We start from the raw sequence: 23,925 nt of genomic DNA, 5'->3' as shown, positions 1-23,925 counted from the left end.
ACTGCTCGTCCCAAAAAGGAAAAAAATATGCAGATAGACAGTTCGCTCGTTGTGATAGGAAAACTGGCAGCATTGCTGAGTGGTCATGAAACAGAGAAGCCCAGGGGTGTGGCTCTCGGGCTAAGTGCGTCACTGTTCCGCTGGTGACTTGCCTCTCAAGGTATCTCTTAAGAAGCCTGGGCCCAACTCAGTGGCAAACAGCTCCGAATCCATTTGGTTTTGTGACAAGGGGCCTGGTTAGGGAGGCTGGCCTTGGTTGCCACCCTGGGAAGGAATATGGGAAACAGGCGAACACTGGTGTGAGAAAGCTGGGAAGCTGGGGCAGCAGAGGCACATGGGACTTCTAATGAATGAAAGTTGTTCAGCGTAGGGAATTTTTTTTTTTTAAAGTCCACTACGCTTTTTTATTGACTTATTTTTTGGACACTAAATGGCTTACCAACTTCCTGCAGGAGGAGCAGCTGAAATCTCACGAAAGCAAGCTGAAGCAGATCACCACCGAGCTGGCCGAGCATCGCTCGTACCCCCCCGACAAGAAGGTCAAAGCGAAGGATGTGGACGAATACAAACTGAAGGATCACTATCTGGAGTTTGAGGTATGTCGAACCGCGACGTTCATAAACGCTTATTACTGAGCTATTCTATGGTTTGTCCACGAGGCAACATTGCTTTTTACAGTTACTGTAACTGGGAAACACACCTTGGCCCTGGCTCTAACTTGGGAGCTCCTGGCTCAGTCCGGGCCAAGGTGGCCCCTCTTGTTTGCGATGCCGTTGAAGTGCCACACAAACACCAAAGCGTCGCTGCCGGTTCGTGCACTTCAAAGCAAAGAGCATGCGTGGTTGGAACGGTGTGCGCCTGCTGTGGGGGGAGAAAAGAGAGAACAGAAGAGGGACATGCCAGAGTGGACAGCTGCTTTCTGTGTCCCTGTGTCTCCTCCGGCAGAGTCTGAGTCAAAAAAAAAAAAAGTACAAGGAAGGAAATGAGCTGTGGGTTGACATGAAGCATCAGCTTTTTCCTGCACGTTCTTGCTGTTAGGTGACACCAGTGCGCTTTCCTTCTTGTCATTCACTGCTCGTTAGAGAGGGATTGATACGTTGTGGCACGTGCGTGGTTGTTAGAAAGAACAGTGAGGACCCATATGCCCTGGCGCGGAAAGGTGGAAAACTTACAAGCCATTCGAAAGCAGTATATTTCCCAGCGCTTCCTTTGGCTAAATTTCCTCCCAAACTAGTGTCCGGATTATGCAGGACCCTCTGACTTCTGACTCTCCCCGTTTAGCCACACCTTCTGACATTTAAAATGGTGTTTTGGTTTTTTTTTTTTTTAAGTAGGTAGCATGTGGTACAAAACAGAAATAATCAATTATTTTTCAATTTTTCACATATTTCTTTTGCTGTTGGGTGTGCTGGCCCCATCTATAGCTACTCTTGTTGACTGCGACTCTGTCCCCTTTTATTTCCCACCATTCATCTCCTTTGTGTCCATCTTATCATCCTGTTTCCTCCTGAGGCTTGAAACTTGCAACCATCCGAGCGTACAAATCCTGGCGCCGTCTCTTCAGCGCCCTGCACCGGCCCTTTCTTCCCACGGGCGTTGCTCGTCGCTTTTACTCTTCTCTGCTGAGTCCCGGCTTTCTCATCTCTCCCGCCGACTGTCTGTCCTTTCTTCAGTTCATTCCACGTCCATTAGCCAGTTTTTTCTCTGACGCTCAACCTAGATGCTGGCCGTCCTCTGTTCAACAGCTGCCCTAGGTTTTCTCTCACGACCTCACCCCCTCACCCCCAGTATATTCTGAATAAAATCCCAGTGCTTAACCGGAGAGTGTTGGCTTCTCCATAGCGTTAGTCTTTCCCACACCAGCCTCTGTGTACTTTAGTCACACTTCTGCCCACTAACCCCAAACACACTTTCATACCTTTGTTCATCTGCTTGCTTCTGCCTCCGAGGCTCTTCCCACCATCTTCGTTCCTGAAAGTCCTGTTCCTCTTTCAAGGTACAGCGCCTTCTAGGAAAAGCCTACCCTACACCTACCAGCTAGGATTAATCTGTCACGGTATTTGCCACAATTTGCTCTGTTCAGAGTTATTTCAGTCTATCTTTGTATGTACAGTGATTGCATAACCCCTCCCCCTGCCCAACACCATGAGTTTTTGGAGGGCGGGGACCCCAAGTTCATTCCCAACCTTGCTTTACGCTTGCTTATTGAATTGGACAGGATTTCATGAAAGCCTTAAAAAGTCTCCTTCTAAGATAAACTGTTCCTATTATCAAATGTATCAAATGTGGCATTTGGTTCAAAAGATGGCACTTCCACTACAGATCCACGTACTGGTTTTTTCATAGTCAAGCAAGATGGGCAGATTGCAATATCAAGAGAAATCTTTATTTTGGTAAAGGTAAAAGTTTGTTAACAAAAGCTGTGGAAGCCTTGCCAGCAAAAGACTTGGAAAACTAGTGAAAGAAAAGAACAAAAACAAAAAAATAAGCCACTTATCTCTCCCCAGGCTCGTTCATTCTTGGGAAATAGGAGTTCTCAAAAAGCAATCATTATTCTTCACACTTCTGGAGTGGCTTGAAGCCATGGGCCCTGCTTTGTTTCACACATGCTAATTAAATTTCCCAACACCTCAGTCTCCGCTTCCACCGGCACTCGGCACCTTGCTTAAGCCCTTGACTCTGAAGAGGAACAGCCTGTCCCCAGGAGATGGGGGTGGCCACAAGACCATGGGAAGGTCGTCATGCTAGAAGCACTTCCTGCTTTTGAATCTACTGGCTGCACCTTTTCTGAAAACGTAACCCAGCAAGAGCCAGCCTTTTCATTCCCTGACATGAAGTTAGACCAAGCTTTGTGGGGATTAATTCTTGCTTTCATCAAATTGTCACTTCAAGGGGCATGAAGATAGCATTCCCCGACCCTTGACTCATTGAAATCAGACTCATAAGCTAATAGGTCCAGCACGTTGACTTGTCTGTCAAGGTCATTAGCCTGTGTCTACCAGGAAGGTGACCGCATTTTGCACAGATGTCATCTAAAAAGAGTTTTGTAAAAGTAATGCTTCTTAAAAAGTGAATCATTGTTCCGCACTAACTTAAATTGAAGTGGTATATCACATAGAGTCCACTTTGCTATTATTTCGGCCACATGTGGGGGCTTGTGGAGAGTCTCTGCATAGCATCGTTTACTTCATAAGCAATATTCCCTGAGCAGGCTTCTTCACAGCCTCAACAGGGGATAGGAGAGTTATTGACCATTTTGTTCATAGCTCTATCCCCGGCTTTTAGAACACTGATGAATTGATAGATGCTTGTTGAATGAATTAATGAAATTTTATTACTGTGTATAAAAGATAACATCAGAGGAAAGGAACTCTCTGAGAAGACTTAGTATTAATTCTTTTCACAGGACCATAAGCTCCCATGAAATCAAATCTGATAGGCAGGTGAGAACAGACAGCAGTGCCTGCAGTTTGGTGGGCACCCTCAGATGGGCAGTGACAGGGAGAAGGGCTTTAATCCATCTTGTTGTCATCAAGACAGAATCACAGGCACGAATGAGCTGTCACACCTATTCCCACACTAGGTCATCGCCAGGGAGGCCTCCCCTGGTTTGAGAGCAATTCTTATAATTTTCACAAGTTTGGGTAACAAAAGACACTTTTATTTTGGCAGAATATTAAGCTGTTAGTATAATAATAACACCAGAGTGTTCCTAACTTTATGCATTGCATTTGTTTGTATCCCAAGTTGCTTTGAGTACAAACAATTCTTCGTGGTGAGCCAAATCTCTGCCTTAGAAATTCTCCAAACTCTGGCTGACAGCAAATAATTAGAATTCTGGTAAATATATAGGTTCAGGTTTTTAAAAAAATCTACAGAAGGCAAGGAGACTTCCCTCTTGGCCTGTTAGGAAAAGATTCACTTTTACCTAAAGCAGCAAACTTCATTCCGAATGGGCTGTTTTCATTGGTTGTTAACTAGAGAGGAAGAGGTGGTTTAGTTTTTGACTGAATTGGTACCCCAAGCTGTGGCTGCCATTTTCTTGGAAGAGTTCACTTGGAATCTAATCTTTCTTTTGAAAGAGTTGTGAGGCATCACAAGTCTACATCTAGACATCATAGATATCAGACATAGCCACATTTCCTTATAAATTATGTCTACTTTATTCAGTTCGCATTTTACTTAAAAATGTTTTAATTGATCCCTATGCTTCTGGTACTTTAAGAAACTTATCAAGATCTGGGGCAGATCGATTGTTCGTATCAGATGTAAAAACTGGCAAGGCCCCTGCCAGTCAAACACAGTAGGTGGAGCTGTGCTGGGAAACACCGGGCCCTTTAAGAAACAGCATCATCAAAGAAATTCCTTTGATAGCAATGCAGTTGGCCCTGATATGTTGGCTTTATGTTTTTTCAACTTTAAAAACAACAGCAGTTAGAAAGAGAAGATGCTGTTTCTTCTGAGATATTTTTCATGCAACACTTCAGATGTTTGCAGTAGGTTGAGTAACCAATCCTTCTGTTGAGCACCCCTGAGTAGGGAGAGGAAGGAGCCACAGCAGCCATATTGAAAACATGGCTGGGCTGTGAGAGGTTTACTTCAGAGGGATTATTGAAGGTCAGGGTAATAGCCAGCTCCCAGGGGTCATTGTAGAGCCAGGTTGCCAGTGAATTTTACGTGACCAGCAGACCTAACATCAACATGTTTTCTCTGGCCAGCACATTGCCGAATTTGTTTTCATTGTAATCTAAATGCATTTAGGAAAGACAAGCAGTCTCATTCCCACTGCCCCCTATTATGTCACATCTAATAGCTTTCTACATTTGTGCCATCGCCTGGCCCCTGAAGCTATTTCAGTTTGCAAAGCCTATTATAGAGGCTGCCACCAGTTTCATATGCTTTGAGTATTAGTTAGATCTTTGAACGTGTGCTTCCATGTGTATGTATTTGCATGTTCCACTCCAGCAGGAAAAAGAGAAAGTCCACTTCCCTGATGACTGAAACCAAAGACTTAGAATAAAGCAGTAGTCTCCAACCTTTGTGGCACCAGGGAGAGGTTTCATGGGGGGCAGCAGAGGGGATGGCAAGCAGTGGGGCGTGGCTGTAAATACAGATGAAGCTTTCCTGGCTCACCTGCCGCTCACCTCCTGCTGTGTGGCCCAGCTCTTAACAGGCCACAGACCAGTACCAGTCTGCAGCCCAGGGGTTGGGGACCACAGGATAAAGGTCCCTTGACTTAATGGGCTAGAATTCAGCCCAATGCCCACCCCTAAACTGCGACCTGGAGTAGCATATGCTTATGGCTTAAGACAGTTAGGGCCCACACCAACCACATGGCTAGGAAATTCAATTTTGGAAACAACAAATGTCCACTATAATGAGACATATAAACTTCTTGGGACAGAATATTTAAAATCTAAGAAATCTGGGACATGATGCATCTTTTTCTGAATTTCTAGTTTTTGATGGCATTTAAAATGGCATGATTCCTTCTCAAATCGATGTATTTGAGAAAAAGAATACATTCCATATAGACTCATTAGGGAAACCCAAAAAGAGCCCATATCTAGAAGCACATATAATATACATTTCAGGTTGTAAAACTTTAGTTTTACACCTGGGTATTTTGTTGCATAGTAGGTAGGTGGGTAGTTAATTTGGTAAGTCTCCTTTTGAGCAAGGTCTCTGTTTGTGATCATAGCCCTGTTTCCTCAGATTGTTTATGGTTTATTTGTCAACATTGGAGAAGTAATTTTCACATTAGAGGCCATACTATGGACTATTTCTCCTTTCACAGGAGCAGCGCAAGGACATATCTCAATACAGTGCCAATTGTCACAGGCAAACTCACCCTCTGGAACAAAACTATCTAGCTCTTAAGTTATAAGTGGCCTTGATCATAAAAATATGGAGATAGCAGTTATTTCCCTTTTCCTCTCTAATAAAAGCAAGGGAGAAATTCCATTAACCTACTTAAAGTAGATTGGTAGCAAGAGTCTCAATCTTAGTAACCAAATCTAGGCTGGAAGCAAGTGCTATCTCCTTTATGGAAGACATCACAAAGGTGATTATATATCTGGTTCTGAGAAGCTGTCATAGTGCGGGTTAATAGAATTCTTGGAGAAATTTAAGAGTTTTCTTTTTCTTTTCTTAATGGGATGCTAAGTACAATCCTTGACTTAAGACGGTCTGACTTACAATTTTTTGACTTTAGGATGGTACAAAAGCAATACGTTTTCAGTACAGTATTCAATAACTTACATGAAACATTCAGCACTTTATTATAAAATAGACTTTGTGTTAGATAATTTTGCTAACTGTAAGTGAACGTAAGTGTTTTAGCACATTTGAGGTAGGCTAGGCTTAGTTATGATGTTTAGTTAGGTGTACCTGCATTTCTGACTTAATATTTTCTACTTAATGATGTAACCCCATCGTAAGTCAAGGAGCCTCTGTATTATGAGTCAAACGCTAGTGACCTAAGAGCAACAGTTGTCTAGACATTCAGTCCAGTTAATGATGACATAATTCTTGCATTGTCACTTGGAATTGCATTTTGTATTACATGATGAAGACTAAGCAGCTCTGAATTTTAATCTGTAAATGATTTACAGGTGCCTTTGAAGGGAAGAAAACAACAGGATTCTTTGAACCACATTTTAAGTAAATCATTACAAAGAATTAGGGTCATACCTGAGAAGGCAGAATAAGCAGCCGATCATATGACTTGAAATTACTCCCTTTCCCTAAATCCCTCCTTCAACAATCATTTACTATATGCCTGTTCTGATAAGGGTGACTCTTTGAGGTTATAGTATTATCTGTAGGAAGGTTATAGTATTATCTGTAGGAAAAGGACAAATACACTCAGAGATAAAATAGTAAAATTGGAAAAGGACCAGATGGGGAGGCCATTTTTGTCTTATTCATATATTTGGCACATAGTTATCCTTTCTGAGCCTCAGTTTCCTGGTTATAGAACTGAGATGGGATTGGTTGAACTAATTAATAAGGTCCCTCCAATTATATTTTTGAGGAGAATGACACACTAATACCAATTTGCTCATTAGATTACCTCACTCTAACAGTGATCCCTAAGAGGGTTAAACACAAAACAAGAATATTTCAATTTGAGAATGTCGGGTGATGTAGACCAGCACCCTCCAATAGAAACATAATGTAAATCACTCATGTGTAATTTAAAATTTTCTAGTAGGTATATTTAAAAATTAAACAAATGAATAGAGTGATGTCAACAAGATGGCAGAATAGGAGCTTTCTACTGTCATCCCCCTGCAGAAGCATTGATCTAGACAAATATCCACGAACAAGGGTACCTTTGTGGAAGTCCAGGGGGCCTGTGGAGAAGTTTCAGCACACCATTGGATCGTATAATCTAAGAATAGACACATTGAAAAGGGTAAGAAGAACGGTTTCACATTACCTACACCACCTCTACCTCACAGTGGAACAGCTCACTGCTGAGCGAGCCCCCCTACCACCACCAACCTGCAGTTTCTTCCACGGGGGAAAATGGGAGTATAATGAGTGAGCTCCCCTGGATGTGTAGGATATTGCCTAAGAGACTGAACTGTTTCCCACCCTACCTAGAATATTGAAGAGATTGGCACAGCTTGGGTAGTTGGGAAAGACTGGGAACAGGGAAGAGAGACCACTGAGCCTTCTAACTGCTCTGCAGATTCCCATCAGGAAGCTCCCCACAAGCCACGTGGAATGCCTTGCCCCCAGCTGGCACACAGGCGTTCCACATGCTCCATACACCTCACACTCCAGCCCCACCCCAGGCCAGCTCCCAAAGCATGCCCCAACAGACAATAAGTACAAGCCTCTTATACAGTCAGCCAGCTCAATTCTGCAGGATTTGGAGAAGGCATACAAACTTGAGCATTACAGGGTACCACCCTAGGGAAAACAAGTGGGAGGCTCTCAGCACTTGGCCTTACAGGATCAAGAGAAGACAAACAATCTTGAGAATCCCCCCTAATTGGTAACAAGAGATGTACAGTGGGCACATTCATAGAAAAGATCTGAAAGAGCATCAGAATCCATAGCTAGGCTGTTTGGAGAAAGTATTCTCACCCAAGGACAGGGTGAAAAAGACTGAAGGAGATAACTGCTTCTTCAAATGCAAAAACAGCAATGCAAAACTTTGAGGAACACAAAAGAAAAATCAAGGAAACATGACACCACCAAAGAAACACAGTAATATTCTAGTAACCAATGTCAAAGAAATGGTGACGAATTGCCTGAAAAATAATTCAGAATAATTGTCTTAAGGAAGCTCAGTAGGCCACAAGAATACATAGATAGACAACTCGACAAAATCAGAAAAACAATACAAGATCAAAAAATTTCACTTAAGAGACAGAAATCATTAAAAGACCCAAATAGAAATTCTGGAGCGGAAGAATACAATGATTGAAATCAAAAATGCAATAGAGGCTGACCTGAAGGTAGTGAGTTATCTCACTTGATTGTTCACAATCAGTTACAGATTGAACTCCTTGTTCTACTACTTAACACCCCTCCTCACTACTGCATTTGACTAGTCTAAAAAAAAAAAAACACACAATAGAAAATGTCAGCAGCAGATTTGATTAAGCAGAAGAAAGAATCTGCAAACTCGAAGACATGTTATTTAAAAAGATCCAGTCAGTAGGAAAAACAGAAAAAAGAATGCAAAGGCATAAAGAAAGCTTACAGGATTCATGGAACACCATCAAGAGAGCTAATTTTCTCATCATAGGAGACAATAAGGAGAAGAGAGAGAAAAACTGGCAGAAAGTTTATTTAAAGAACACTTATTTAAAGACTGAATACTTCCCAAATCTGGAGAAATATACGAACATTCAAGTACATGAAGCTCAAAGACCTCCAGTCAGGTTCAACACAAAGAAGAATTTGCCAGGACATATTATAATCATACTGTCAAAAATCAGACAAAGAGAATCTTGAGAGCAGCAAGAGAAAAGGGGTTAAGGAGTGATGTCAGCAAGATAGCTGACTAGAAGCATCTGGCACTCTTCCCCCTCACAAAAAAGGACCATGGCAACAAATAAACAACTAAAACTTGCCTGAAACGTTGGCAGGAGAGTGTTGGAATGGAGCTGGGGAATGGTGAAGATCCCTGTGGGCTAGGAAGCCCAGGAAGGAAGCATAGCAAGGGTGATAGGTCACCCTGCCTCTGCCAACCCATCTCCCCTGCTGGGATCAGCTCAGTCGAGAGGGACTTCCTCTTGAGGGGAATAATTAAGCAAAAGATCCCCACCAGCCTTTGTTGCCACTGCAGATATCTGGAGTCCTTACTACAGAAGAATACCACGATCCTTATCAGCCCTGAGCCCAGGCTGGGGAGCTGCCTGGAATTAACACAGCTGCATTGCTTCAGATTAGGAGCACAAGTTGTACACCCCTCACTTCCCCCTCATTATGCATGCTACTGCAGTACGGTGCCATCTTGAAACCAGATGCACTTACTGGAGTGCATCCTGCCCTGGGGCCAGGAGCCACTGCTCCCCTCCAGCCTTGGGGCTCTGCTGTCATTCCATCAAGCCCACATGGGTGGCTGCAGTGCCACAACCCTGGCTACTCAGTGTCTGGGCCAAGGAATGGTCTTGATAATCCTGGTCTGGCTGGGCAGCTACAAGCGCACAACCTCAGTTGGAGAAACAACCTGGTGGTCCCACCCAGGGTGGACACACTCTTGAGCCTACAGAACCACTACGTGCCCCTGCCCCTGGCAGGAAGTGCAGGCCAGCAGACAGGCCCCCGGCATTCATGTCTCCAAGCCACAGAGCAGCTGCAGTCTGCATACCCGGCCCGAGAAACAACCTGGTGGGCCTGCCTCTGGTGGACACCCTCCCCTCACACAAGCTGGCCAGGCATCCATGTTCTGGATACCCCCTCCAAAAAAACCAGCCAGACCCACCCTTGAGCCAGCTGAAGCATTGCATACCCTTGGCCCCCAAGCCAGAGAGGCAGCCCAATGGACCTGCCCCCAATAAACCTGTCCCTACATTGATATCTATGCATCTGGTAGAACAATGCCTCTTCTAGTTTTATAGAGTGAGTTTTATAGAGAAAGACTTATTTTCTACCTAGAAAATAAAATGTGTGACATATTCTAAGTGAGTTTTGTAGACTTTTAAATTAAGAATTTTGAAGTGGGCTAAGGACATGAATAGACATTTTTCAAAAGAAGACAAATGGTCAACAAGTATATGAAAAAATGTTCAACATCACTAATCATCAGAGAAATATAAATTAAAATCACAATGAGATATCATCTTACACCAATCAGAATGGCAATTATTACTAAAAAGACAAAAAGTAACAGATGTTGGCAAGGATGCGGAGAAAAGGGAACTCTTATACACTGTCGGTGGGAATGTAAATTAGCACAACCTCTATGGAAAATAGTATGAATATTTCTCAAAGAACTAAAAATAGAACTACCATAGGATCCAGCGATCGCACTTCTGGGTATTGACCCAAAAGAAAAGAAATCAATATATAAAAAAGATACCCACACTCATACATTTGTCACAGCACTGTTCAACCTAAGTGTCCATCAGCGGAGGACTGCATAAAGAAAATGTGGTATAAACACACATGGAACATTATTCAACTTCAAAAAAGAATGAAATCATGTCTTTTGCAACAACATGGATGGAACTGGAGGCCATTATCTTACGCAAAACAACTCAGACACAGAAAGACAAATACCACGTGTTCTCGCTTATAAATGGGAGCTGAGTAGGGTGTACACATAGAAGCAGAGTGTGGAGCTATGGACAGCGGAGACTTGGAGGGGTGGGAGGGTAGGGAGGTGGTGGGTGATGGGAGGTTGCTTAGTGGGTACAATGCGTATTACTTCAGTGATGTATGCACTGAAGGCCCAACGTCCCCACAATGCAACATCAGTGTAACAAAATTGCACTCGTACCCCATGAGTACATACAAATAATAAATAGGAGAAAAAAAGAATTTTGAGTTTAATTTTTTAAGAGATGAAAAACTGAACACTCATACAGACTGGGTTTTAAGGAAGGATTTTCGCGAGCTAGAGGAACAAAGTGTAACAAATGAGAGAGGGAGCAGTATTTTAAAAATTAGTTTTCAGCAGGAATTGAATACTCGTAGTATCAACTTAAGTCTCGTTCTCATTCTTCTCCACAAAGATGATGATGTTACCATGCAAAGGTAAAACCACCTGCCTTCTCCTTCTAGTCCTGGCTACCAGATGGGTTCTGAGGGAGGGCAGTAGCAAGGCCCAGAGGTGGGGGAGAGTCCACTGATGGCTGTTCCGCTCTCCTTCCTCACTGAAGGACCTGCAGGGGAGGACTGTCTAAGGGAAGTGAAGAATGAGGTAGAGCTAGTCAGCAGTCAGACAAAGACCTGATTCTGTAAGAGCATCACGGGGCTGCAGGGCAACAGAATACAAATGAAGCCTCATAATGCTTTCTACAGACCCAGTCCTTTTTGTCTGTATCAATGTTGAGCTTTTGGACTCTTCTGTTTGTATTATTATGTAAGAGTAAGGCTTTTTAATTTTTAAATTTTTTAAATAAAAATTAAAAGTTCCAAAGCTCATTTAGAGAGCAATAGGGCAGAAAGGAAGAATGAATCAAAAGAATGGAATTCACACTTCCTTAGGTTTTCCCAGAAAGCCACAAATGCAAACTATATAAATGAAAATGTGTGGTATTTGCTATATTTAGGCAGTGGGTTACTACTACATGATATGGGAATAGCATAGGGGAAAGAAAAAAAAAACTCAACATTTTCTTTTTAAAATGTAAGTCCCAGCATAGCTTTCACATAAGAACTTTGTCTTGAATGTATTTGCTTTCCTACGTTAGTAGGTAAATAGTGATGGGTGAACTAACTGGTTAAGGAAAAAGTCTCTATAACTCAATTTGCCATCCTCCCATAGAACGCGGAAGGGAGGTAAACAGTCTTGACTTGAATGGCAGTCACTTCAGAAGCTCCTTATTTTGTTTTGTTCTTTGGTTTCTTTTTGTTTTCCAGTGTAGAGATGGAGGACCAGAGTATTTTGCTATGTACATGACATTATTGGTTTTCTGCTCATTTTGTCTTGAGATGGCCTTTTACCCTGCCTGCATGAGCAAGCGAAATGTCAGGAGGAAATGTATTCAGGATTTGATTGCTAGAGCAGCGAGGTCTGAATGCAAATGGGAGTAGTGAGTTGGAACTGCGGCCCAGTTTTATTTTCATTCAGGCTGTTACTATCATATTTGTGTATCAGAGGTCAAAAGGAGAGATCATTCTATTAAATGAAATATAAAATGGCATGGAGGGCTCAGGAGAGAAACTGTTCGATCAGATGCATGTAAATATATGTGTGGATGTGATTAAACTTCTTTTCAAAGAATGTCAATAGTTCTGACTTTTTTCAGCAGGCAATTAACATTCAGTCCAAGTAGCAGCTTACACGGCTTGGACACGGTAATTTTCACATATCCCTGGTAGGCATTGCTGCTAGTGAAAATATGTTTTCTCTACATATTTGAGAAGTATTTTTCCAGGCAGTTGAAGATCAACTTAATAAATATAGTAAAAAAAAATGTAGTAAGGAGGTTACAAACTAAAAAAAAGAATGTTAATAGATGCTTGTGCATTTGAGTTGTCTTTGGCTCTGGGTGGTCCCAGAAGGCTTCATGAAAATAGCAAATCTTAAGAAAGAAATTAAAGGAGAAAGCTTGCTGAATGGACCAAGTGCAAGAAAACAGTAGTCAGATGCTTGTCAGCAGAGAATAGCCACAGCACTTGGATTTGGTAAAAATCCCATCCCCAAACTGTTTTTATGCAATCAGATTGCTAGAACTCTATTTACACTGTCAGAGCATTCCTAAGGAAGGAAGCTGAGCATGTAGCTTGAAATGATTTAGAACTGATCCGAGAACGAATCTGCAGAGACTAAGATAAAATCTTTAATAACACAACCAAAGGTAGCTAAACTGTCCCTGAGGCACACCGTCTTTTTCTCAAATTCTCTTTGCCCTTTTGAATGAAAGACACATACCTTGAACGGGCTACATAATGGAGACTCAGAAATTGTTCCGTAAAATTTGGATTCAGCCAAAAAGGCTGCGCCTAAGGATCTGGAAGGCAACAGGTGGCCTTAATTGAGGCCGTAGGTTCCCCAGCCCTGATTTAGGAGAATGAGTTAAGGCTTCACTTGTTAGTTAGGAGCATTGTCAACAACAGGCTACCTGACTGCAGGACTGGTTTTTTCACTGCCACAGTGCTTTTCATGGACTCATTTTTAAATATCCCATTTCATTTTTAATATGCCCTATGTGGGACTATTAATTCTTGTGTAGTGATTACTTTGTGGCATGAAATTATATTAATTAAAACATCCTTTTTTTTGTTTTGTCTTCCCTTTTCTACCATGTGGCTATAAAAATTGTCAGAGCAAAGGTAGAATATTTCAGTATTGTTATTTATTTGTTTAGTGCCAATAACAGATCCCCTCCTGTATTGGTGAGGTAGAGAAGAGAGCGTCTGGCCTACACGAAGCAGCCGGCACTCTGCACTGTACAGGTTTTGCCACGCGGTGTCTTGACAGCCGGGGTCGGATGGGCGTGGAGAGGAAATGGACGCGCCTCTGCCAGTGGTTGCTCCTGAGTTTCGGCACTGACGGGCTCAGACCTTAGTGTTTTTGTGAAAAATATGGGAATGGTGGGACACCGAAGATAAAGGTGTGTCCTCAGAGAATCCTGAATTAGGATCTTAGCATCTAGTGTCGACATCTATTAATATATCCATGTTTTTGTTTTTCTGGAATTTGCCATATTAGTAGTTCAAAATATGCTTTCTGCCAGATATGGGAAAATCTGCTCTTTCCATTCATACTTTCAACAAATGTTTATTCAGTGTGTGCTGTGCGTTCCCAGTCCTGGGAATATATTAGTAAACGGAAGCAAGGTCTTCATCACCTTCATGTGATGGCATCTAGTACTTGAAGGCAGAGGGGGAAAAAATAAAGGATTTTTAAAAGTAAAATACGATGCTGTTACCTGGGGAGAAGTCTAAGGAGAAAAATAAAGCAGTGAAGCATCTAGGAGTAGGTGTTGCGATTTTCGATTTTGGTGGCCTGGAAGGGCCTCAATGTCAAGCATGAAGACCTGAAAGAGGTGGAGGAGGGGAGGGAGGAAGCCCTGTGGGTTTCTGGGGAAGAGTTTATTGGTCAGAGAGAAGAGCAAGTTCCAAAGGTCCCCAAGTAAGAGAGTGTCTGCCATGTTCAAGGTCAGCCCGGAGGTAGAAGCGCTGGCACGCAGCACGTGGCACAGATTAGGGTTTCTAGGCCATTTTGTGGATTTTAAGGATGAGAAACCATCTTGCCTTGATCCTGGTGGCTGCTGACTGATCAGGGTGGTGGTTACGAAAGGTTGGGGTGGCTGTGGCAACTTCCGAAAATATGACAGCAATGAAACTCGTTGCATTGATTGACTCTTCGTTTCACAAAAGATTTCTGTGTAGTGTGTGATGCTGTTTGACAGCATTTTACCCACAGTAGAACTTCTTTCAAAATTAGAGTCAATTCTCTCAAACCGTGCTGCTGCTTTGTCAATTACGTTTGTGTAATATTCTAAATCCTTTGTCGTCATCTCAACGATGTTCCAAGCATCTTCACCAGGAATAGATTCCATCTCAAGAAACCACTTTCATTGCTCATCCATAAGAAGCAACTCCTTATCCATTAACGTTTTATCATGAGATTGCAGCAATTTAGTCACATCTCGAGGCACCACTTCTGTTTCTATTTCTCTTGCTGTTTTCACCACACCTGCAGTTACTTTCTCCGTTGAAGTCTTGAACCCCTCAAAGTCATCCATGAAGGTTAGAATCACCTTCTTCCAAACTCCAGTTTGTGTTGATGTTTTGACCTCCTCCCATTGATCATGAATGTTCTCAATGTCATCTAGAACGATGAGTCCTTTCCATAAGTTTTTCAATTTCCTTTGCCCAGATCCATCAGAGGAGGCAATATCTGTGGCAATTACAACCTTATGAAATGTATTTCTTAAATAATAAGACTTGAAAGCCCTAATTTCTCCTTGATCTATAAACTGCAGAGTGGATGTTTTAGCAGGTGTGTAAACAACATTCATCTCCTTGTATATTTCTGTCAGACCTCTTGGGTGCATAGGTCCATTATCAGCAGTAATATTTTTAAATGAATCATTTTTTCTGAGCAGCAGGTCTCAACAGTGGGCTTTAAAATATTCAGTAAACCATGCTGTCAACAGATGTGCTGTCATCCAGGCGTTTTTGTTCCATTTATAGAGTACAGGCAGAGTAGATTTAGAATTATTCTTAAGGCCTCTAGGAGTTTCAGAATGGTAATCGAACATTGCCTTCAACTGAGTCACAAGTGGTATCAGCCCCTAAAAACTTAACAAGAGAATCAGTATGTCCTTTAGAGCTTTGAGGCCAGGCATTGACTTTTCCTATCTAGCTATAAAAGTCCAATAGAAGCTGTTACATGGGAAGTGTATTGCTTAGTGTAGCCACCTTCATCAGTTATATTAGGTAGATCTTCTAGATGATTTGCAACTTACTGCTGCAGTAGCACATGCTGGTTCACCTTGCACTTGTATGTTATGGAGATGGCTTCTTTCCTTAAACCTCTGAACCAGTCTCTGCTAGCTTCAAACTTTTCCTCTGCTACTTCCTCATCTCTCTCTGTCTTCAGAGAACTGAAGAGATTTAGGGCTTTGCTCTGGATTAGGCTTTGGTTTAAAGGAGTGTTGTGGCTGGTTTGATCTTCTATCCAGACGACTCATACTTCCTCCATATCAGCAATAAGACTGTTTCATTTTCTTATCATTCACATGTTCACTGAAGTAGCACTTTTAACGTCCTTCAAGAGCTTTTCTTTTGCATTTAACAACTTGGCTAACCGGCGCAAGAAGCCTAGCTTTCAACATATTTTGGCTTTTCAATGTGCCTGCTGACTAAACTTAATCATTTCTAGCCTTTGATTTAAAGTTAGAGATGTGAGACTCTTCCTTTCCCTTGAACACTTACAGGCCACTGCAGAGTCACTGATTGGCCTAATTTCAATATTTTTGTATCTCAGGGAATTGGGAAGACTGAGGAGAGAGGAAGAGACAGAGGGATGGCCAGTCGGTAGAGCAGTCAGAACACATCCATTTATTAAGTTAATCATTGTATATGGACATGGTTTGTGGTGCCAAAAACAGTTAACAATAATGACATCAAAGATCACTGATCATAGATCACCATAACAGCTATAATAATAAAAAATTTGAAATATGAGAATTATCAAAACGTCCCCCAGAGACATGAAATGACCACGTGCCATTGAAAAAATGATGCTAGTAGATTCGCTCAACACAGCGTTGCCACAAACCTTCGATTCGTTAAGAATGCAGTATCTATGAAGTGCAATAAAAGAAGGTGTGCCTGTATGGAACTCTCAGTTTATTGGTTAACCTTTAGAGTCTCTTGGATATCCTACACGTAGTAGGCTTACAGGGAAGGACTGGGAGACATGTACTCTGGCACCCACAGAGATTAAACAAATGGCATAAAACTCTCAGTGGAAATGATAAAATAGCCATTGACTTAATATTCATTATGTAACCACAGTGTGGACCATAGTGGAGTAATGTCTATAAATTATTTGTTGACTATAAAGAGAAACCCCTAACAAAGCTACATCACACCAAAGGTTATTGATCAAGTAATCCTTTCCTAAGTAAAATTAAGACAGGAGGTACATGTGCAATTCAATTGGGATTTATTTTTTTTTAATGATTGAAACCAGGCTGAATGTTGACCATTTTATTAGTTAAGAGTGCTTTTGGCTACAAATAACAGAAAACTCGACTAAGTGTTTAAACAGTATAAACATTCTTTATCTCACTTAAGCAAACTGCAAGTGGGTACTTACTGGCTGCTAAGTGTTGTCATCAAGAATGTGTGATCTTTCTAAATTTCTAATCTGCTATCATGAGCACCTTGGCTTTTTTGTTTTTATGTTTATGGTTTCATGGTCTCACAATGGCTGCCATAGCTCCAGACATTTTGCCTGCCAGCTTTTATCAAGATAGCTGCTTTCAAAAAGTGTCCTAGCAGACTGCTACTTACCTGTGAGTGGCCAAATGTAGGCCACATGGTGGCAAGAGAAAGTAGCAAATGGAGACGGGGTTATCATGTCTGGGTTGAACTGTGAGAGGACTGGGCACGTGGACATTCTTAATAAAAATCACAGTGCAGTTAGCATGAAAGAGGAGGCTCTTCCAAAAGCAGTGTCTGCCACAGTGTCATTTACAAGCTTCTTTCATCCAGGTTGACCATTTGAACATGGATCAAGTTGTCAGTGTCCGAGGTGGTACAACAGACCTTGAAAAAGTGATTTACGACACTCTTCTTGCTGCTTTAGCTTTTCCTTCCACACCAGCTTTAACTTAAAACTTAAATTTCACAATTGGTCTTGGGAAAAAAGATGAGAATCATGGCTTCTCTGAAGGGAAGGAAGGACATAAACCCTCCCAAAGATGGGGTTGCATATTTAGGAAGAAGTCCAACCTTCCTTCTCCCCAAAAAGATAATACAAGGAGAAATCAGAGAGGAGAGGAATTTTAAAGTTAGGTTCATTCCCATTACCTTCAGGGTTTCCTTCAGTTATTTTTCTTTACTCAGAGACAATTTTATTTTGGCCGCGAATCCTCTGCATGGGATTTACACGTTTGGATGAGTCTGTAATCCTGGAAAGACGTGGCTAAAACTAATACCCACTGAATAGTTCTGAGATTAAAGTTATGTTGCCCTATAATATTTTGAAGAGACATATTTGGTTTGGTTACAGTAAAAGCTAGGCTCAGAGAATGGTAAAAAGTTATGTTACTGGGTTTCATGGCCTCTGTTCCTTTTAACTTTTTTAAGTTCGGAATTGGGGGCCTTCGTTTTGGAGGTTCTTAACCCCCCTTGGTTTTCTTTTTTTTTTTTTTTTTTACCGGTTCGTTCTTTTTTTCTTGGCCTTGCTTTCACCCTTTTCTCTGCTTTATCTTTTCTTCTGGGCTGATGACTCATGCACTGCCATTCCTCTGTGCTTTTGTTTGTTGATTGACACACTGATGCAGTTTACTTTTGAGACAGTAGCTTTGCAACTGGAGCTGTAGAATGAGTGGATGAGATGGTTGTCCTTCATGTGTTTTTCAGGTGAATTTTCCCATTAGTATCAGTTTCCTCAAAGTGTAGTAGATTTAGAGACGGATTAATGAATTCCTACAATGAGTAGGAGATTAGAACCAGTATGTCCTTTGGATATCGTCTAGTTCAACCCCCAGATTTCACAATTCATGTACTGATATCTAATACTGATGACATTTTTCTAGCAAGTGCCCTCATTAAACCCCCATGTGGCCTTCTGAGATCATGCTTAGCACGTTATTTTGATTCATTTTGTTATTTCTTTATTAAAATTGGAATGTGTATCAGTTAATTATGCTTTCAGCTAGAGATAACAATACCTGATAAACAATGGCTTTAACCCATAAGGCTATTTATTATTCCTTCTTAACAGGAATCCAGGGGGTAGGGGTCATATGGTTGGATACAGTTCATTGTGTCATCAAGAACCCAGGCTCTTTCTGTCTTTCCATTTTTCCTCAGGCCTTGCATGTTATCCTTTTGTCTTCATAGCTACTGCCCGTGTCCCAGGGTGGCAGCTTCAGGAATCATGTCCATGTCAGGGAAGGAACATTCCTTTTATCAGGTTACTTGGGTACTTTCTGGGCATCTGAGAGACGATAGCTACTGGTGGTGGGTTGATTTAGTCATCAAAATCTCCTTCCCAGAAGCCCCCCAAAAGCCTCCTCCTTACATCTCATTGCCCAGAATATCACATGGCCCATCCTAGCTGCAGGAGAGGCTGAGAAAGTATCTTAGGTTTTATCATTCCTTGCAGTGGGCAGGACATAAGAGTAGAGGAAGTTGAGAATGGCTTTTGATTGGCCAACCAACAGTGTTTGTCAGAGCAATCATCCTAAAATATACATACCTGTATTTTCATATCAAGGGGAGATACATAGCTTAAGAGCATGGGTTTTAGAGTCAGATTATCTGAGTTCAAATCCCAGTTTCATTTCATGCTTGCGACTTCTCTCTGCCTTTGTTTCCTTAACTGTACCGTGGGGATAATAATATTACCAGTAGTATATGATTATTGTATGAATGGCCTGAAATCAGCACACAGGCGCCCAATAAATATCATCATCAACCAAAGCTCAGCACCCCCACTTGGATATTGACCAAACCCAGAACAAATTTAATGTCCAGCAGCTTTTTCCTACTATTGAGCAAAACAACTTGAAAGGGTAGTACTTCACAATGACTAACTGAAAACTGATGTATACAAAAACCCAATCTGACTACCCAAAATCCCTAAAAGATCTATAGTCAAAATAGATTTTGCCTGCCATTGTTGAGACAATTTGTAACTGACCTGTCCTTTTGTTTAGAAATAAAACACTTTAGGTGTTCTGTGTCGAGGCAGGATGGTGAAAGACTTATTTTGACCAGGATGTATCAACTCAAGAATTGGAGACCCTTCTGTAGTCTGCAACATATACACAAGAGTTCTACATATTCACTGAGATAGGAACTTTAAAAAAGTGCCAGTTAAGGCTAGAGGCAAAAAAAGACTTTTAGAAAACTATATGCAGACATGAGAGGGGAAATCAAGGACTTGTTTGAAAAGTAGTAGGCACGTGCTACGTACTTGATAATTGAAAGAAATTTTGTTGAATGAGAAAAGCATCAGAAAATAATTTGAAATTCTGCAAGCTTCATACAGTTCATGGTAGCTACTAGCCTAAGAAGTGGGTGGGTACTCTAAGCAGAAAAGTAATGGCGGGAACCCCAGAGCAGCTTCTAGAAAGTGCTGTCGTCTTACAGGGGAACAGGGGACTGGAGAGTAGAGTCACCACAGAATGATCCCTCAAGTTGAGTCTTTACCGTAGAGTTATAGGGAGTAAGAAAGAGCAAACAACCCTATCCAAGCCCCTTCAGTTTCCAGCGAGGCCTAGATTACGTGGCGGGGGGGCGGGGAGGGCTCAAGTGACTATTGTACTGTCACCGAAAACCAGAGGTTACAGATCCTCCCACTTAGACCCTTCTTGAGTGTCCAGAACTCACGATCCCTCCATCTGTAGCCAGTAACTCCAAGTTGGCATTCCTTCAGCACCTAGAACAAATGAGAACTCAAATTCTAAGTAATTGCTTACCTAAATTGATCAGTCTTCTGTTGTGTTGCTTCTCATGTGCCCGGTAAGTACCCAAGTAACTTGTCAGTTTGGAGAATGCAGTCAGGTCTTCAACAGCCATTCACACTGACCAGACAGTTAACCCCTTCAGTGTGTTGCACACGTGCATTTGTGAACGGTTTGCTGACTGCTCGTCTTCTGACTTTGCCTGCAGAAAACGCGCTATGAAATCTACGTCAGCATCCTAAAAGGAGGAGGCAAGGAGCTCCTGAGTCACGAGGAGAGTGAGGCCGCAGGGCTGAAGAAGTCCCATTCGAGCCCTTCGCTGAACCCAGATTCATCTCCCATCACCGCCAAGGTCAAGCGCAACGTGTCAGAAAGGAAGGACCACCGACCTGAAACACCCAGCATTAAGCAAAAAGTCACTTAGAATCTGTCTGCGGCCAGGAAGTGCTGGTCATGGAGCAACATAGGATTTTTCAAGATCTTTCTGGTAATCCGTGAATATATTAAAAAAAAAAAAAGTCTGTGACAAAATGGTGCATTAGTAACTTTTTCTATTGTATATTTTTGTTAGTTTCTGTACAGATTGTCTTTGCTCTTGATTTCTTTGCTTTGATGATTTTTGCAACTTGAGAACTAATGCACCTTTTTTGTGAGGGGGAGGGGATCGTGATTTCAGAGGGAATTATGTGTCCCTCCTCGGGTTTTCTCTCGTTTGCACTCTGCTCAGTTGTTTTATGTATTCTCAAATCAACTGTTCAACTTTTTTTTTTTTTTTTAAGGTTAAAAAACTTAATCCATTGTGAAACACTTAACTGGACAAACTGTAGTTTAGTAATTCTAGCCAGAGTTAATAGAAGCCTTTACATGTGAAATCTTGCCCAGTCACAGAGGTGGAATTGAGCGCTCACAGACGCTCGAGCTAAGAATCACGATGCTGGGAATCGCGATGTTCCGACACGACGCAGCTCCGCGTGCATCTTGGCACTTACTGCTGAGCTCTGACCCTGCTGGCAGCAGGGAGGGTGCGTGGAGACCGCAGGGTTGCAGAACTTAGGGAAGCACATGGGCTTGCTTAAGTGTTGATTGCATTTCAGCCAAGCAAGGGAAAGAAGAGGTAGAGTCATTTTGCCCTTGAACGTTGAGGAAAGAGTGCTACCCGGTTAATTTCGTTTTCCACAGGATGATGGCAATACTTGGCTCTTGGGAGCTGCAGCAGTAGGCATGTGTTTGGTCAAGAGAATTGTTACCTCACTCCCACAGGGTCTAGACTAGGAATCCAGAATCATCTCTGTTGTTGATACCCTTCCATCCAGGAAGAGATCCTGTTTGACTCTACATATATACATGTGTGTGGGCATCGGGTTATGTCCTGGTTGGGGTAGTGGGGTCTTCCCTTCTAACAAAATGCTGAAAACAGAACCCCTTTTGTTCTTTCCTTAAGGCAAAATAAGGGAGGAAAGCAGCTGCAGTTGTCTACAATGGGTATTCTTTAACTCTGAACGTAATGAATTGTGGTTGGAAAACCGAGGCAGTCGCTGGTCGCATATGCAAAGTGACTTCGTTTATTCTTGTCTCAGCCTCTTTGATAGCCACTCCACTTTGGTACTATTGAACTTTCTCCTAAAAATACTTTATCTATTTTAAATCATTTCTATCTACTCAAAAGAGTTCTATTCACCTTACAGCCATGAGCTTGTTCTAGTGACAGCCCCTTTGAAACTCAAGGTGATAAACAGAATAATAATTTGTAGAGGAAGAAAGGAGTGAAAGGGTAGCCCACTGTGAGTTAGAACTTTCTGATTTCCAAACCTTGAAAGTCTGTCATCCCTAAGACTGTCATCTCCACAAGTGGCAGAACTAATGGAATCACCTTGATTATTCCTGTTCCTGCCATAGAAATTTTTTCTAGTTCTACTCGGTTCGTGAGTGAGTTGAAGGTACTATGACCAAAGAATCAGCTGCTCTCTGTGAATAGCATGGTTCCAGTGAATTAGAGAAAACCTGCTATAAAACCGTGGTAGTTTCTAAGTGGTATATTATTATATATACCAGCATTTATTTACAGAATTATTTATTAACATTGACTTCCTTCACCTATATAAATGTCTATGTTTGCTAGTGTCCAGAGAAGAGTTACCCCTCTCTAAGTTTGTTAGTTGCTTGCTTTGTGGTAAGTATTTTGCCACACCTTTGAACAACTCAAATTCTCGATCTTGTTTAGGTAAAGGAAATGGCTAAATTTACGTTTCAGAACAGGCTCGTTCCCGACATGGCCCACGTACCTCATTCATTTCTGTAGCTTCTCACTGAATCCAAGATTTCCACAAGCAAGTTGTCTTTCTTCCTTATAATCTAAGTTATCAGTATGTCTGTTTTCTGCCTAAATATTTATACTAAGCAGAGGGGAGAGAGGTCCCTAGACCATGTCATCTATGAGTTTCAATAACTGAAGAAAAATTAACTTCTCTGACTGGCTTGAATGTGTGTCTGTGTATATAGAATGTCTGTGTATATTTTACTTATAGTATTTAATATACATCGAAGGGTACCTTGCTATAGTATTTCTGACATTTAAAGTAGTCCTGAAATACTCAGCATCAGCACTGGTCCTGTCCCATGACTCACCAATGTTAACTCCAGGGACATCTGGATATGCTAATCTGTCATTGGATAAGAAGGGCTCTTTTGAAGCTGCAGGATACCATGTTTGCGTAGTTTATCTTTCAGAACAACTCGAAAGGTTCTTTTGTGAGCCAGGATGTCAGATCGCCCTAGCATGACGCTGCCCAGACTCAGGAGACGGGCTGAAGAGGCCTCTGGAAGGTTGCCGTCAGTGCAGGGGGCAGGCCCAGAGTTTGCCCCCTGGGAGGAAACAGTCTCTGGCTTGACTAGATTCTGAGAGTCTGGCCCCTAGCCAACCATGTGATCATTTCTTTCCCGTGGTATCTAGTCAGAAGATATTGAAGATGTTTCCTTTCAGAGCTAGCGCCAGCCTGCTGCCCAATTCACGGTACAGGGGAGCCCTCCGTCTCCATCCCTTCTCCAGGTACTCCATACCCCTCCTCCTCCCCACCTCAGTGCCCAGGAGGAGCCTGGGGATTTCTCTCCATGTGATAAATCATTATTCCTCTTCACGTAAATACACTTAAGGTTAATTTTTAGTATATAAAATCTTGGTAGTCATCAAAATACCTTGGAAATAAGTCTTCTAGACCATAGAAGTGGCCCATGTATAAAATCTGTGAATGTCTTAGGGTTTAGTTCCCACCTTGCATGCTGGCTTTTACAGGAAGGTGTCAGAGATTCCTTGTTAGCAATCAAAACTTAATTCCCAGCATGCAGAGTCTTTTATTGCCAGACCATAGGCATTTCTGAAGTGCACTTTTTTAAAACATCATTTTACTAACTCTTAGTGTCTAACTGAACCAAGCAATATCTCAGTAAAACCAACATGTGGGAGAGTCCTTTGCTGGAAAAATGTAGTTCCTGGATTATGTGTCACCTTTTTTCTTGCTCCTAGAGAATAGAAGAGAGAAAGCATTTTCATAGGGTGGTCTTGTGCCAAATGCAAGACCCTCTGTGCTTCTCCCACTGTTACCCAATCCAGAAGTTTGGACCAGTTCCTAGGCAGAAG

The 23,925-nt window shown here is 41.9% G+C and overlaps 1 protein-coding gene across 1 annotated transcript in view; it reads left to right on the top strand.

Moving 5' to 3' along the window:
• LOC105825205 (PH and SEC7 domain-containing protein 3-like) overlaps positions 1-20,796 on the top strand; it is a 132,753-nt gene extending 111,957 nt beyond the window's left edge. The window contains exons 7-8 of the mRNA XM_012662910.1: positions 453-596; positions 20,500-20,796. Coding sequence (XP_012518364.1) covers positions 453-596; positions 20,500-20,715 — 360 coding nt within the window. The 3' untranslated portion in view covers positions 20,716-20,796. The remainder of the gene's footprint in view (positions 1-452; positions 597-20,499) is intronic.
• Positions 20,797-23,925: the final 3,129 nt, after the last annotated feature.

This window comes from Propithecus coquereli, unplaced genomic scaffold (assembly GCF_000956105.1).
Source record: "Propithecus coquereli isolate 6110/MARCELLA unplaced genomic scaffold, Pcoq_1.0 Scaffold79, whole genome shotgun sequence".
NCBI lineage: Eukaryota > Metazoa > Chordata > Mammalia > Primates > Indriidae > Propithecus > Propithecus coquereli.
The sequence above is the reverse complement of the archived record's forward strand: the minus strand, read 5'-3'. Positions and strand labels throughout refer to the sequence as shown.